The 12,154-nt window shown below is 43.4% G+C and overlaps 1 protein-coding gene across 1 annotated transcript in view; it reads left to right on the forward strand.

The window, feature by feature from the left end:
• Positions 1-1,215: 1,215 nt before the first annotated feature.
• The window catches only part of EEA1 (early endosome antigen 1), a 93,558-nt gene continuing 82,619 nt past the window's right edge, over positions 1,216-12,154 (forward strand). The window contains exons 1-2 of the mRNA XM_019543926.1: positions 1,216-1,227; positions 1,811-1,903. Coding sequence (XP_019399471.1) covers positions 1,216-1,227; positions 1,811-1,903 — 105 coding nt within the window. The remainder of the gene's footprint in view (positions 1,228-1,810; positions 1,904-12,154) is intronic.

The raw sequence follows: 12,154 nt of genomic DNA on the forward strand, positions 1-12,154 counted from the left end.
CTTCTTTTGAGAGGACTGTTTTTAACTATTTCAGAAATACTAAATAATATGTATTTGATGTAACACATTTTGATTAGTATGAAGTATAACTATAGGTTGACTTGCTTTTAGCTTTTTTTGGTTGAAGATTGTATGAATTGTATGGATTATATGAATAAATCAAAAGGGCGAACTATATGAAAGAAGGGTACTGATTTCTATACAGTTATAAGAATTGCTTCTTGATTTTTAAAATCTGTATGTTCTCACCTTGGTAGGATTAAACTGGGGTTATGGACAAAAGCAGCTATCTTTTAGCTGCTTTTAAAATGGAAGGCTGAACTGCTTAGGGGGACACGTCAACTGTTCTGATCTGCCTGCTTTTGTCTTGGTACAAGTTACAGTAATTTAGCTGATTTTAACCATGAATGAAACCATATTGGTTGTGCTACACTTATATCACTACAAGAATTTGAAGACATAATTTACATCTTAATGGTTTATCTTGGTATCATTTGAAATTGATACCACTATGTCTGTCTATCTGGAATGCGCAGGTCGCTCCTCAGCTATTTGTACACAATCTTGGGAAGCTTTATTTTGTATCAGGCTTTCAAGGTAGCATTTGGAAACTTTAGCCTTAAGTTTTGTTTGTAAAACTTAGTGTGGAAACAAGGGAAAGAAGAGGAAAGCCCTTGACCTTGGAAGTGCCTAATTAAAAAAAAAAAATCAGTCTGTTGTTTTTCTTTGTCCTGCCCCTGTGAGCAGCATCCAAGGAGGCGTAGGTTGGGTTCTGTCTCTGGGGCCTCCGGGAGCAAAGCAGGCTTTGATCAGGCAAGCCGCTGGTGATTCCATTCTGTGATGAGTTACTTTCATTAATGGGTGCTGAAATTAAATGTTTCCTATTTGTGCCAAGACTTTCCCCTCCTCCTCTTCCCATGTGTTTTGGCTTCACCTAATTAATCTTTTCTCTCTTCCTAATGAAATTATGATTTCATAGCTGAATATATAGCTATAAAATCCAGCAAGAGAATACAGATTGCAAATTCAGTTCTCTTTATTTGAAGGATAGGCACCTGCCTGGGGTCATCTGACCCCAGCCCACTTTCCTGCCTAAGCAGGGGGTTGGACTCAATGATCTGTTGAGGTCCCTTCCGACCCTAACATCTATGAGCAGTGGTAATCTATGGGGTCACGTTGCTTGTAATGCTGTTGACTCTGCTGGCGCCCAGCCCGATGAACGATGTGGTAAATCATGAGCCTTTTGACTTAGCACTAATAGCATGCAGTTTGTACCAACACCCCTCCCCCTCTTTAAGCAGCACTTCTGTGTGTGTGTGTGTGTGTGTGTGTGTGTACAAAACCCCCCAATTTATTTTTGCTGCTCTAGCAGCGGGAGGGGGACAAATTCAAGGTAAACCTTCAATAATTAGATTCTGTCCCTGGAAAATTAAATTTATAATTTTTTCCATGTACAGAATCTAGTTATTGGGGGGTCATGTTATATCTGGGGTTGTCTTATATTTGAGTAAGTATGGCTATTTAACTGTGATTTTAAAAAACAAGCACAGCTTGGCTTAATTCTTTTTGTGCTAAATTGCTGAAAGTGAAATTAAATAGGGGTTTATTAATAGTCATCACTCATGATGTTTTGAGAATTTAGCAATAAGTTTTTATGGAATGTTACTGCATTGACGGTTTATGGATTGCTTATGAAATTGTTCAGTGGATTGATGAAACTGTTGTAAAATTCTTGTGCAAATGGGTAGTTTTAATTTATAGCAGACTTCAGAGAGGATTTAATATTTTTTTTAAATCTTTTCTTTTTCAGACTCCAGGCAGAGTTGGATCCCAGAGCTCAGATTCGGATTCCTCTGCAACACCTGGAAATGCAGTGGATGTGAACAATGAAAGCTCGTCAGAGGTACTATAGGATAGTAGTACATGGAAATAGAGTCTCAAACTTGGGATCTGATCAACCTCATTTGTTGAAGCTTTAGGGAGATGATTCAGGGACCTTAACTAAATGATCCTTGTGTACATTGGCAAATACATGTGTGTGGGTTAAGAGAAGATTTATTTGTGCTGATTCTGTACATGTTCGTTTCATGTTCAGCTTGTATGCAGTGAAGTATGAGCAGGAATATCTGCTGATATAATAATTGCACATCAGTGATTTTTACACTTGACATCCCAAATGACGTGCATATTGCAGTATACAAAGAAGTTTTAGTGTGTTGCGTGGTTTTTGCATTGCTATTTTGTCAGTTGCTTCAAAGGCTCATCAGGAAAAGCCTCCTCAGGCATAGGGTTTGTGCATTACTTTATCTTGATACCTGTCATAAAACTTATCTTAGGCTGTCTTACAAATATCTTGCATAAATTGATTAATGTGGTTATTGGTTGCATACCAAGTAGCAAATGGTACTAATTGAAGCTCCCTGAGGATCTCCAACAAAGTGCAGTGGTCATTTTAATTGCTGCAGGTAAATCATTGTTCTCTTATACTGAAATATCTAACACTCTTTGAACCTCTGATATTTAAGTATTTATAATGTTTAATCTTAAAAGGTATGGTGGTCCTCTCTCTGCTATGTAACTGGCCTGAGAACCTTTTCTACAACTACTTTGTGAGCAGCCACCCAGACCTGTTTGAAGGATCTTCTACCTACTGTTCTGTAGAACTGGGAGTCCCTGTTTATTCTGTTCTATCTAGGCTGGTTTCATAGTTGGTAGGGTTGGAAGGGACCTGAGCAGATCATCAAGTCTGACCCCCTGCTATGGCAGGAAAGAGTACTGGGGTCAAATGACCCTGGTAAGGTGTTTGTCTAGCCTCCTCTTAAAGACCCCCAGGAGCCAGCACCACTTCTCTTGGAAGTTGGTTCCAGATCCTAGCCACTCTGACAGTGAAGTAGCGCCTCCTGATATCTAGCCTGAATCTACCCGCTGCCAGCTTGTGACTGTTATTTCTAATCACTCCTGGTAGTGCTCGGGGGAACAGGGACTTCCCCAGTGCCTGCTGGTCCCCCCCTGACTAGTTTGTAAATGGCTTGTTTGGTGGTTTTCCAGCCTAGAACACTTTAAAGTGCCGAGAAGTAAGAAAATATGTTTGGCCCCGCAGAAGATCTGGGTATTTGCTCAGAGACTATGATCCTTCTATAAACAGCAGGGCTGGGCTAGAGAGAACAGAAGGATGAAGGACGGATATATTAATTGAACTGGTTGGAATTTTTCGAGTTAAAATCCCTGCTCAAAGCCCTCTTTTTTGTTGGAGGTAGAGCTCATGCTTGAGGATACAACTCTGTGTTGCCATATTTTTGTTGGAGATAGAACTCACGTCAAATCTACCTGTCCAAATAATTCATTCCTCTGGTAAACTTTAGCTGAAGGTGCTGAGTTTCTTGGACCCACCCAGGCAGTGCTTAGCAACTTGTTTAGGCTTCAGGCTGGAATGACCCAGTTCATGTCAGAGAATGGTGAGTGCCAGAATCTAGCTGCCATGGGCACTTTTCCCCATGACAGCATGGGGACAGCCACCCACTGCTGAATGCCACTGAAGTCCCATATCCTGCAGGCTGGATGTGGCGCCTGGGCTATAACTTGCCAACCCTTTCTCTAGTGCACCCATCTACCTTCTTAAGTACTGTATCATTTTTTCCCAGTGGACTACACTGTGATTTGAAAACCCTACATAGAGAAAATAAAATCAGTTTTTCAGTTTGTCATGTGATATGCTCATCTAGAAATACTTTTGTTATTGCCCCATGTGTTAGATGAAAATGTGAGATGTAAGACTGTTAAATTAAATCAGCTATTAAATAAAAGCACCAAACAGCCCTGTTGAAGCACACTGTCTATACAGAGGCTGGGGAGCTGGGTCAAACTAATGTGCTTTCTCTTCCAGTAAAGCACTGTTTTGGAGTTTTTTTCCCCCCCATATCTGTCAGTACCCAATTTGAACTCTCACCAGTTTTCTGCAACTGTTAAATTGGGTTTGCTAACTTGTGTACAATATAATTCTTTCTGTTTGCCTTTCTGTTTGTTTTATGAAAGCTCTGAAAAACATATAAAATATGTTAGATTTTTACATGATACTTTATAATGGATAAATTGTGATTGCGTGTATGTAAATTGTCCCTTTGTACTACAGAGCAGTACCAAAAACCTTTCAAAACTGGTTAAAAATGGTTAACAGTCTTATGGCAGCATGTTCAAACTTAGTCGAAGATAAATTGGTTTATTTTCACATTTCTAATCATGCTTTTGTTTGCCTTTTCTATTATGATCTCATGATCTGTGAAATTGTCTTACAAAACTTCATAAACAAAAAGATACAGCCTCCAGCCTTCTTTGCTTTGTAAGAATTTTTAAATCCACCAATTTGACACCTTACCTGTTCTTACTCTTTCCATTGTTAGTTTAGATTAAAAAAAAAATAAATGTACATTTCACAGGGCTTCATCTGTCCACTTTGTATGGGAATGTTTGTAACACCTACTGATCTGTCTGAACATTACCAAAATGAACATTTTGGGACAGAAACAAGAAGACAGGAGCTTCGTGACCTGCCTACAGTTACTGTGGGTCTTGTTTATTTGTTTCAGTGGCTTGGTAATGGGCTGCTTAAAATAAATTAAAAGTGTTTCCTTTCTGGATGCTTGGGTGTCAGCTTATTCCACTTTTTCTTGATGCTTAAAAAACAAAACAATTATTTTTTTATGCATGCTTTTAAAACATGGTAAATTTAGTAAACATATATTTCATGGGTGCTCTTTGTCTCTATCTTTCTGGTTTGCAGCTGTCTCTCAGGTGGACTGTCTCTGATATTGGTGATTTTATATTTACATATTTTTGGAACAGTTTTTGCCTGATTTATTTTCCTTTGAAATTCAGTATTTATACTTGATATACTTCTGTATTTGTCATGATAGTGAACCTAAAGCATAAGATTTTGCTAAATCACTGATGCAATGTAAATTTCATAATATAATTAATTAATTAATTAACCTTTTAAAGAGACTCTTAAATGTCCCTCTGGTTTTTGAGGTATAGCTAAGTTATTTTTGGAGTTATGGAACAGGGAGGAAAACATGGAGGAAAATTGGAATCTTTAAAATCTTTTAAAATTCCATTTTTAAAATATTTTACTAAGGCACCTCAGCTATACTGGCAAAGGTGCAAGGATAAATAGCATCTGATAAAGCTCCTAAGTTATTTTTGTTTCCCAATAATTTACAAGATGACTTAGTTAAGTAGCTTTTGTGGTAGGTCAACTTTTGGACTTCTAAGGATCAATCAATCCTCTGTCGATCAAGTCATCTGTCTTAAATGTGTATGCGGGGGGACATATGGCGAAATTGCTGACACTCAGGTAGAAAAAAAAAAGAGAACTATAGCCATATCAGGAGCTTATTGGAAAGGAGTGGAAGTTGGATTAAGGTTAAGGATGGCATTCCATTTTAATACGTAGGTGGACGTATTTTACATCATAGAACAATGAGTCTAGAACTGGGGTTGGCAATATATAGCCTGCAGACTGTATACGGCTTGTGGACATGGCAGTGGGGGCTTCTACCATGGGGTGGTGGTGGTTGATGGGCCTTAGTGTCTGTTTGCCTCTGACCTGTGCTGGGTTGTTTTGGCCTATGGGCCAAGTGGGTGGCCTGGGACCAGTCCATGGGCTGGATGAACGGCACGGGGCTGGCCCTGCAGGCCAGACTGAACCCATTGACAACCTGACAACCTCCTCACCATCTTTCTTAGCTCTCCACACCATGCCAGATCTAGTGCCTGCTCTGGCTTGTCTGGGACTGTTGCAGGCAGTGCCTACTTTGAGACCTGTGCTGCATGTGTACCCTGGACCAGGCAGAGTGGGCACCACATGCAGCAAGGAGGATGGGCATTCTGGAGTGTGGGAAATGAGGAGTCTGGGTATTGTGATATATCAAGATAGCAAGGCATGCAAATAGGAACTGTAGGGATTGCTTGAAGATGCTCTTGATCCTTTTTTCAAGATGCAGTGCCAGCTGGCTTATAGTTGAGAAGATCTGGCTTAGTTTTGTGAGCCATACAACTTTGATATTTGGCTCCTAATAGTCCATTAGCACCAAATGTTGCCTTTTATTAGTAGACTAGCAAATTGCCCATCAACAATGACCAGGAGGATGGAGGTGGGGGGGAAGCTTGGTAGCCCTATCCTTAATCCTCCCTGCCCCCATGGCTGCTGCCACCTCTCAGGAGTTGGGGGAGGGGCTTAAGCTTGCCCCGCTGTCCCTTCCATTCCCCTCTGCCAGCACCCTGCACCACTGCTGCCAGGTGGGGGGTGGGGGGGTGAGGCCAGGTGGGGGCGGGGTGAGGCCAGCTGTGCGGCCTCACTTCTCCACCCCATCCCTACTTTCATGGTGGCACTCTGCCACCTCCAGGGAGCAGAGGGGGAGGGGTTCTTTCAGAAAGCAATCAGCATGCTCCAAGAGCATTACAGACAGACAGATGGACCAAGCCCTCTATTATATTAGAATTGTGGTTGTCCTTACTGCAAGAAATAACAATAACTTTATCATTATGCTTAGACAGGGTGAAGCAGAACCCTGTCTGGACAAAATCCTGCCTGAGAGACGGAGGCGGTGAGCATGAGGCAGGGGGGTCCTAGGTGAGGTTGGGAGTCTTACCTGCCCCAGAGACTTGGTCATAGAAAATTAGGTTTGGAAATGACCTCAAGGGTTCATGTAGTCAGTCTGACCTGCTCAGAGCAGGACCATCCCCAACTATATCACCCCAGCCAAAGCTTTGTCTAGCTAGGTTTTGAAAGCGTCCAAGGATGGAGCGTCTTCTACCTCTGGATAATCTGTTCCAGTGTTTTACTACCCTCCTAGTGAGAACATTCTTCCTGATATCTGACATAAACTTCCCATGCTTCAACTTGAGACCATTGCTCCTTGTTCTGTCATCTGCCACCAGTGAGAACAGTCTAGCTCCATCCTCTTTCGACCCCCGCCCTCTTCAGGTATTAAATCCTCCCTTAGTCTTCTGTTCTGTAGACTCAGTAAGCTCAGTTCCCTCAGTCTTTCCTCACAAGTCACGTGCCCCAGCCTCCTGACCATTTTTATTGCTCAGCCAGTCAGCCCCCACCCTTGCTGGTACATGGGATTGTTCTGTCCTAAGTGCAGGACTTTGGACTTGTCCTTGTTGAACCTCATGAGATTCCTTTTGGCCCAATTCTCCACTTTGTCTAAGTCACTCTCAACCCTAGCCCTACCCTCCAGCGTATTTGCTACTCTCCCCCGCTTGGTGTCATCTGCAAACTTGCTAGGGTGTACTCTATGCCATCTTCCAGGTCGTTGATGAAGACATTAACCACAACTGGCCCTGGGACCGACCTCTAGGGCACTTGATACCAGCTGCCAACTAGTCATTGAGCCATTGATTATTACCTTTTGAGCCCAATGCTTCTGCCAGAGTTCTGGCCACCTTACAGTCCATCCAGCCCATACTTCCTTAGCTTGCCTGGGAGAATGTTGTGGGAAACCATATCAAAAGCCTTACTGAAATCAAGGTACACCACATACGCCAGTCTCCCTGCATCCACAGAGCCAGTCATTTCATCATAGAAAGCAGTCAGGTTGCCGACTGTTCCTTTTTCTCCTCCAAGTTCTTAGAAATGGATTCCTTGAGGATCTGCTCTGTGATTTTTCTAGGGACTGAGGTGAGTCTGACTGGTCTGTGGTTCCCTGGATCCTCTTTCTTCTCTTTCTTAAATATGGGCACTTTCCAGTTATCCAGGACCTCTCCTGATTGCCATAAGTTTTCAAAGATGATGTCCAATGGCTCTGCAGTCTCATTAGCTAACTCCCTCAGGTGCCTCCCATCCAGCCCCATGGAGTTGTATACGTCCAGCTTTTTCTAAATAGTCCCTAACCCATTCTTTCAACACTTAAGGCTGCTCACTTCCTCCCCAAACTGTGCTGCCTGGTGCAGTAGTCTGGGAGCTGACTTTACCTGTGAAGACTGAGGTAAAAAGGCATTGAGCATGTCAGTCCCTTGCTGTTGCTGCTGCTTACAGCAGTGGTATGGTACTGGGGGATGCTGTTCTGGTGTCTCCTATAAGTTGGAACAGGGTGGTGCCCTGCTAGTTCATGCTTTATTATGCTAGTGACCTCGAGGCCTCTGTGCCATTCATTCCAATCACAGTGCAAGTGTCTTCCATCTTTGGGACCCTTTATCTGTTTCATTTACAAAGCAACCAGGACTCCAGTGATTGTGTTTAGTAGCTTGGAACCCAAGCCTTCACATTCAAAGATGGTGGATGCCTGATGAAAGCAAATTTCCTACTTGCATGCAGTTTTACAGAACTGCTACTTAGTATCTAATTTAATATACTTCAAAGTTTCTGTCGCTTTTTTTACTCTTTAATGAGCTGTCGACAAGTTAAAGAGTTTACTTTCTTCTAGCTGGCAGGTCTTGAACATTGAACCTGGCAGATAAAATTCAAGCTCAGTTGTTTCTGGCTCACGTCTCATCAATGGTAATACAAAAGCTACAGGAAAATCTTAATTAACGATTAAGTTTATATGTGTGCCAAAACAGATTCCAGCTCTTCCTTCTAAAGCTGTGTTGAGTCTGCAGTACTACTTGAGTAAAACGTAAGATTTTTTTTTTTCTTTTTTGGTAGTCAGAGGTAAGTGGATAAGATGAAGAATGAAAGTAGGTGCAGCTATATTGAATAGTGTCTTTTACACCATTTCTCTCAGGACATGTATTGTCTAGGAAGATCCCCACTTTGTTATCCTTCATATCAGTTTGTGTGTTGTGTTTTGACTGGTACAAAGAATAGATTTGAATCCATTGTCAGTCCCTAACCTCATTTGCCTGTACTTTTAACTTAAAGTCTAGTGCAGTTTTTTGGTCAGTACACAAGCCTTTTGAAGTAAATGATCATACATTAGCTCACTCTTGGGATGCTTCAGCAAGTAGTTTAATCCATTTTGGAGAACTTCTTCGGAATTCAGTTAATTGCCTTGGTTAGTGTTCAAAAAATAAATCCAGGAAACCACTCTTTATTTTACAGCTCTGAAAAGCATTCATGTCACCTTGCTTTATATTGATCCTCAATATAATCAGGTCCTAGATGTTTACAAGGAACTGTGATCTGTGTCGGTGGTCTGTGATCAGACATTAGAATTTGTTTTGAGGATAATATGTTTGTGTACCATACCTGCTTTCATGGTCATTCATTAGTGACAATTATGGAAGTCTTTGACTTCCATGCAAATGCTAAATATGGGATTGTTTTTCACAAAACCCATTTTGGGAATAAAGATGGTTTCCAGGCAAAAATTACGGCTTCTCCCTGAGCCCAATTTTCAGCTTGCTCATAACACTTGTGTTTCTGTGAAAATAGGGGCTTAGTAAGAGTAACTGTAGAAGTAAGACAGGTGCTATTTCAGATGAGTGGTTAGCTGTGTAAGTCTGAAGTCAGACAGAAGTTAGGCCAGAGTGGCACCTCAGAACAAGGGACAAGAATTGGCAACACTTTGCCAGGCCAGAGCTTGTGACCTAGTGTCTTGCTGCATAAAGCAAATCTCTGCCACCTAGGGTGCCCAAGCTGCCTGTGCTTATTCTTTTTGTAGATACCTGGCCCTTCTGCAGTGAAGTAAGCACAGGCACATGGTTCTGCAGGGGCCTGAGCAGCTCCATGTAGCTGTATGCAGCTCTTTGTGGTTGTATGCTGCCTGACCCTCCATGTAACGCAGACTGTCAGATCTGACCTCTTCCTGGGCAGAATGTGCATGGGGGCTGTAAGTTGCCAATCTTTGCCCTACAGGCTAACTGATTCTGAAGCATGTGCTTTTTTAGGCAGGAGCAGGCTATTTGTCAGCTGCAGTGAATTAAAACTGAAACTGTGTACATGAAACTGGTGTTTCAGGTTAAGTACAGGCATTCAAAAAGCCCGAGCCTGAATTAATTCAATCTTTGCAGGTTAGTTTAACCTGCGAAGATTGAACCAAAAAGCAAATGATTAGGCATTCACTTTTGGTTCTGGAAATGCAGCCACATGCCTGCAGTGGCCCAAACTAGAAGCCAGGGGTGTGCAAACATGAGCCCTGCCTTCCCTTCAGGCTGCAGGGAAGCTCAGCTGAGGGAGGGCATGCCCAGACCCTGGCAGGCTGAGTATGACTGGGGAGGGGTTTAAATCCTCACCCTGGCCTGCAGGGATCCCAGCTGGGGTCTGCCCGACTTTTTTCTCTCCTGCTTGTGGTTCAGCACAGCCCAGGACTCCCAGAGACCCTCCTCCCAGCAAGGGGGTGATCCTGCGGCGCCTTCTCAGCCATTAGGGCTGGGGTTTTGCTTGGGGCAGCCCAGAAGCAAAGGTCAGATCGGGAGGAGGGAAATGGCCCTGAGCTCAGATGGGGACACACACAAGAGGGGTTGTGGAGGCACCGTCCTGGATGTGAGCCCCACCAAGCAGAAAGGCCCAGGTTGGGGGACGGGGGCAGGGAAGGGGTTTGAGTGTGTCTGCTGGCCCAGGGCAGAACTGAGCTGAGCATGCAACTGGGGCAGCAGCTCCTGCCCGGTGGCTCCTTCTACCTGCTGGAGAGTGGTGGCCAGGTCAGACCTGGCCTTCACAGTGGTGCACACAGCACGGGGTCACACCCTCTGCCCCAAGCGCCATCACCTGCATCTCCTGGGCCACCAGGCACTGACCTGGGTACAGCCTCCTCAATGTTCCTCAGTGGTGGTGGTGTGGCATGATGCCATGTACCAGGCACAAAGCGCTACCCTTACAGCTTCCCAGCTGCCACCATCGGGGGTCCACCCTGGCTATACTGGTAGGTGCTGCCTGCGCAGTCAAACTATGGTGGGCTGCTGGGTGGGCAGACGGTGGCAGTGAAGCTGTCCATCAGTAATGCACAAGAATATAATTATTAAGCTTAAATTAATTTTACATTTGAATCGCCTCAAATGCTTTCTCTTTTTATGTGGGAGGACACCAGGAAATTCAAGTAGATCAATTATTATATCTATTTTCATAGACATCAGGGCTGGAAGGGACCTCGAGAGATCATCAAGTCCAGCCCCCTGCCCAAAGGGGCATATTTATTGATTGAAGGATTTATTAGTAAGGCTGCAAGTAAATCTTAGCAAAAAAATTGGCTATACAAATAGACAGGGTGAATTGAAATAGTGTTTTTTGTTGTAAGATTCCCTTCCAAAGGCAGATAAATTAGCCTCTGTGGTTATGACATTTGTTATTATGTTTACTGACATTTTAGGTTGTAAAAGTTGAATTGAGTGGAAAACTATTTCCAACAAAGCTCCTCAGCTTTCCAAAAAAAAAGTCCTTTTCTGTATTGGGATGAAACCAAGACTTCCTGAAATTTGTTGCCTGGCAAGACACCTATCTAAGAATAACCATGGCTTTGTGAGTGGGGTACTCACTTAGTGGGAGATGTAGGTTAAAAGCTGCCTGTTTTAGTTGGAAAAGGGACTTAAATACTTGTCCCTCATTCCAAGTGAGTGTCCTCACAGGCAGGCTCCTGGCTTTTCTGATTTTCACCAGAAATTCTATCATTAAGGCTAGGGAGAGACATTTGAAAAACCTGAGCCTGAGTTTATTCAGTCTTTGCAGGTTAGTCTAACCTGGCTAGGATAAATCAGTTTTGTAACCAGGCAGACATCCCAGAAATGCAGGCATATGCCTGCAGTGGCTCAGGCTAGAAGCTGGAGGAGGCTAAAGCAGCCCCTCCCTTTGCTTCCACAAGGCACAGCTGAAGGGGTGTGTGGCCAGGCCTCAGCAGGGTGCTCTGATTATTCCTGCCACCACCCCCCAGCAGCCCAGCAAGAAATGTTTATCACCCTTAACTCAGTGTTTACCAATTCATTAAGAAAACAAAGCCTCTTTCCAGTAACTAATGGAGCTCTTCTTAAACAGCTCTTCCAAGGAAGGACAGTAAGCTACCTGTTGATTAGCTCTAAAAAGCCTGTCTGCCTGTTGTTTCCCATAGCACAGACCATAGCCAGCATGTGGTCTGTTAGCTAATGCTGAGGTGTCTGTGTAAGCCAGAGGCAAGGGGGAAATAATCCCTGTTTAGCAGGGAGAAGCCAAGCAGACACTGTGCCTGCAAATCCTTGCCTAGCTGCAGCCACAGCAGAGGGGAGGGGCCAGCCAGCCCTGTTA

This window comes from Crocodylus porosus, unplaced genomic scaffold (genome assembly GCF_001723895.1).
Source record: "Crocodylus porosus isolate Cpor-Errol unplaced genomic scaffold, CroPor_comp1, whole genome shotgun sequence".
In the NCBI taxonomy this organism is placed as follows: Eukaryota; Metazoa; Chordata; order Crocodylia; family Crocodylidae; genus Crocodylus; species Crocodylus porosus.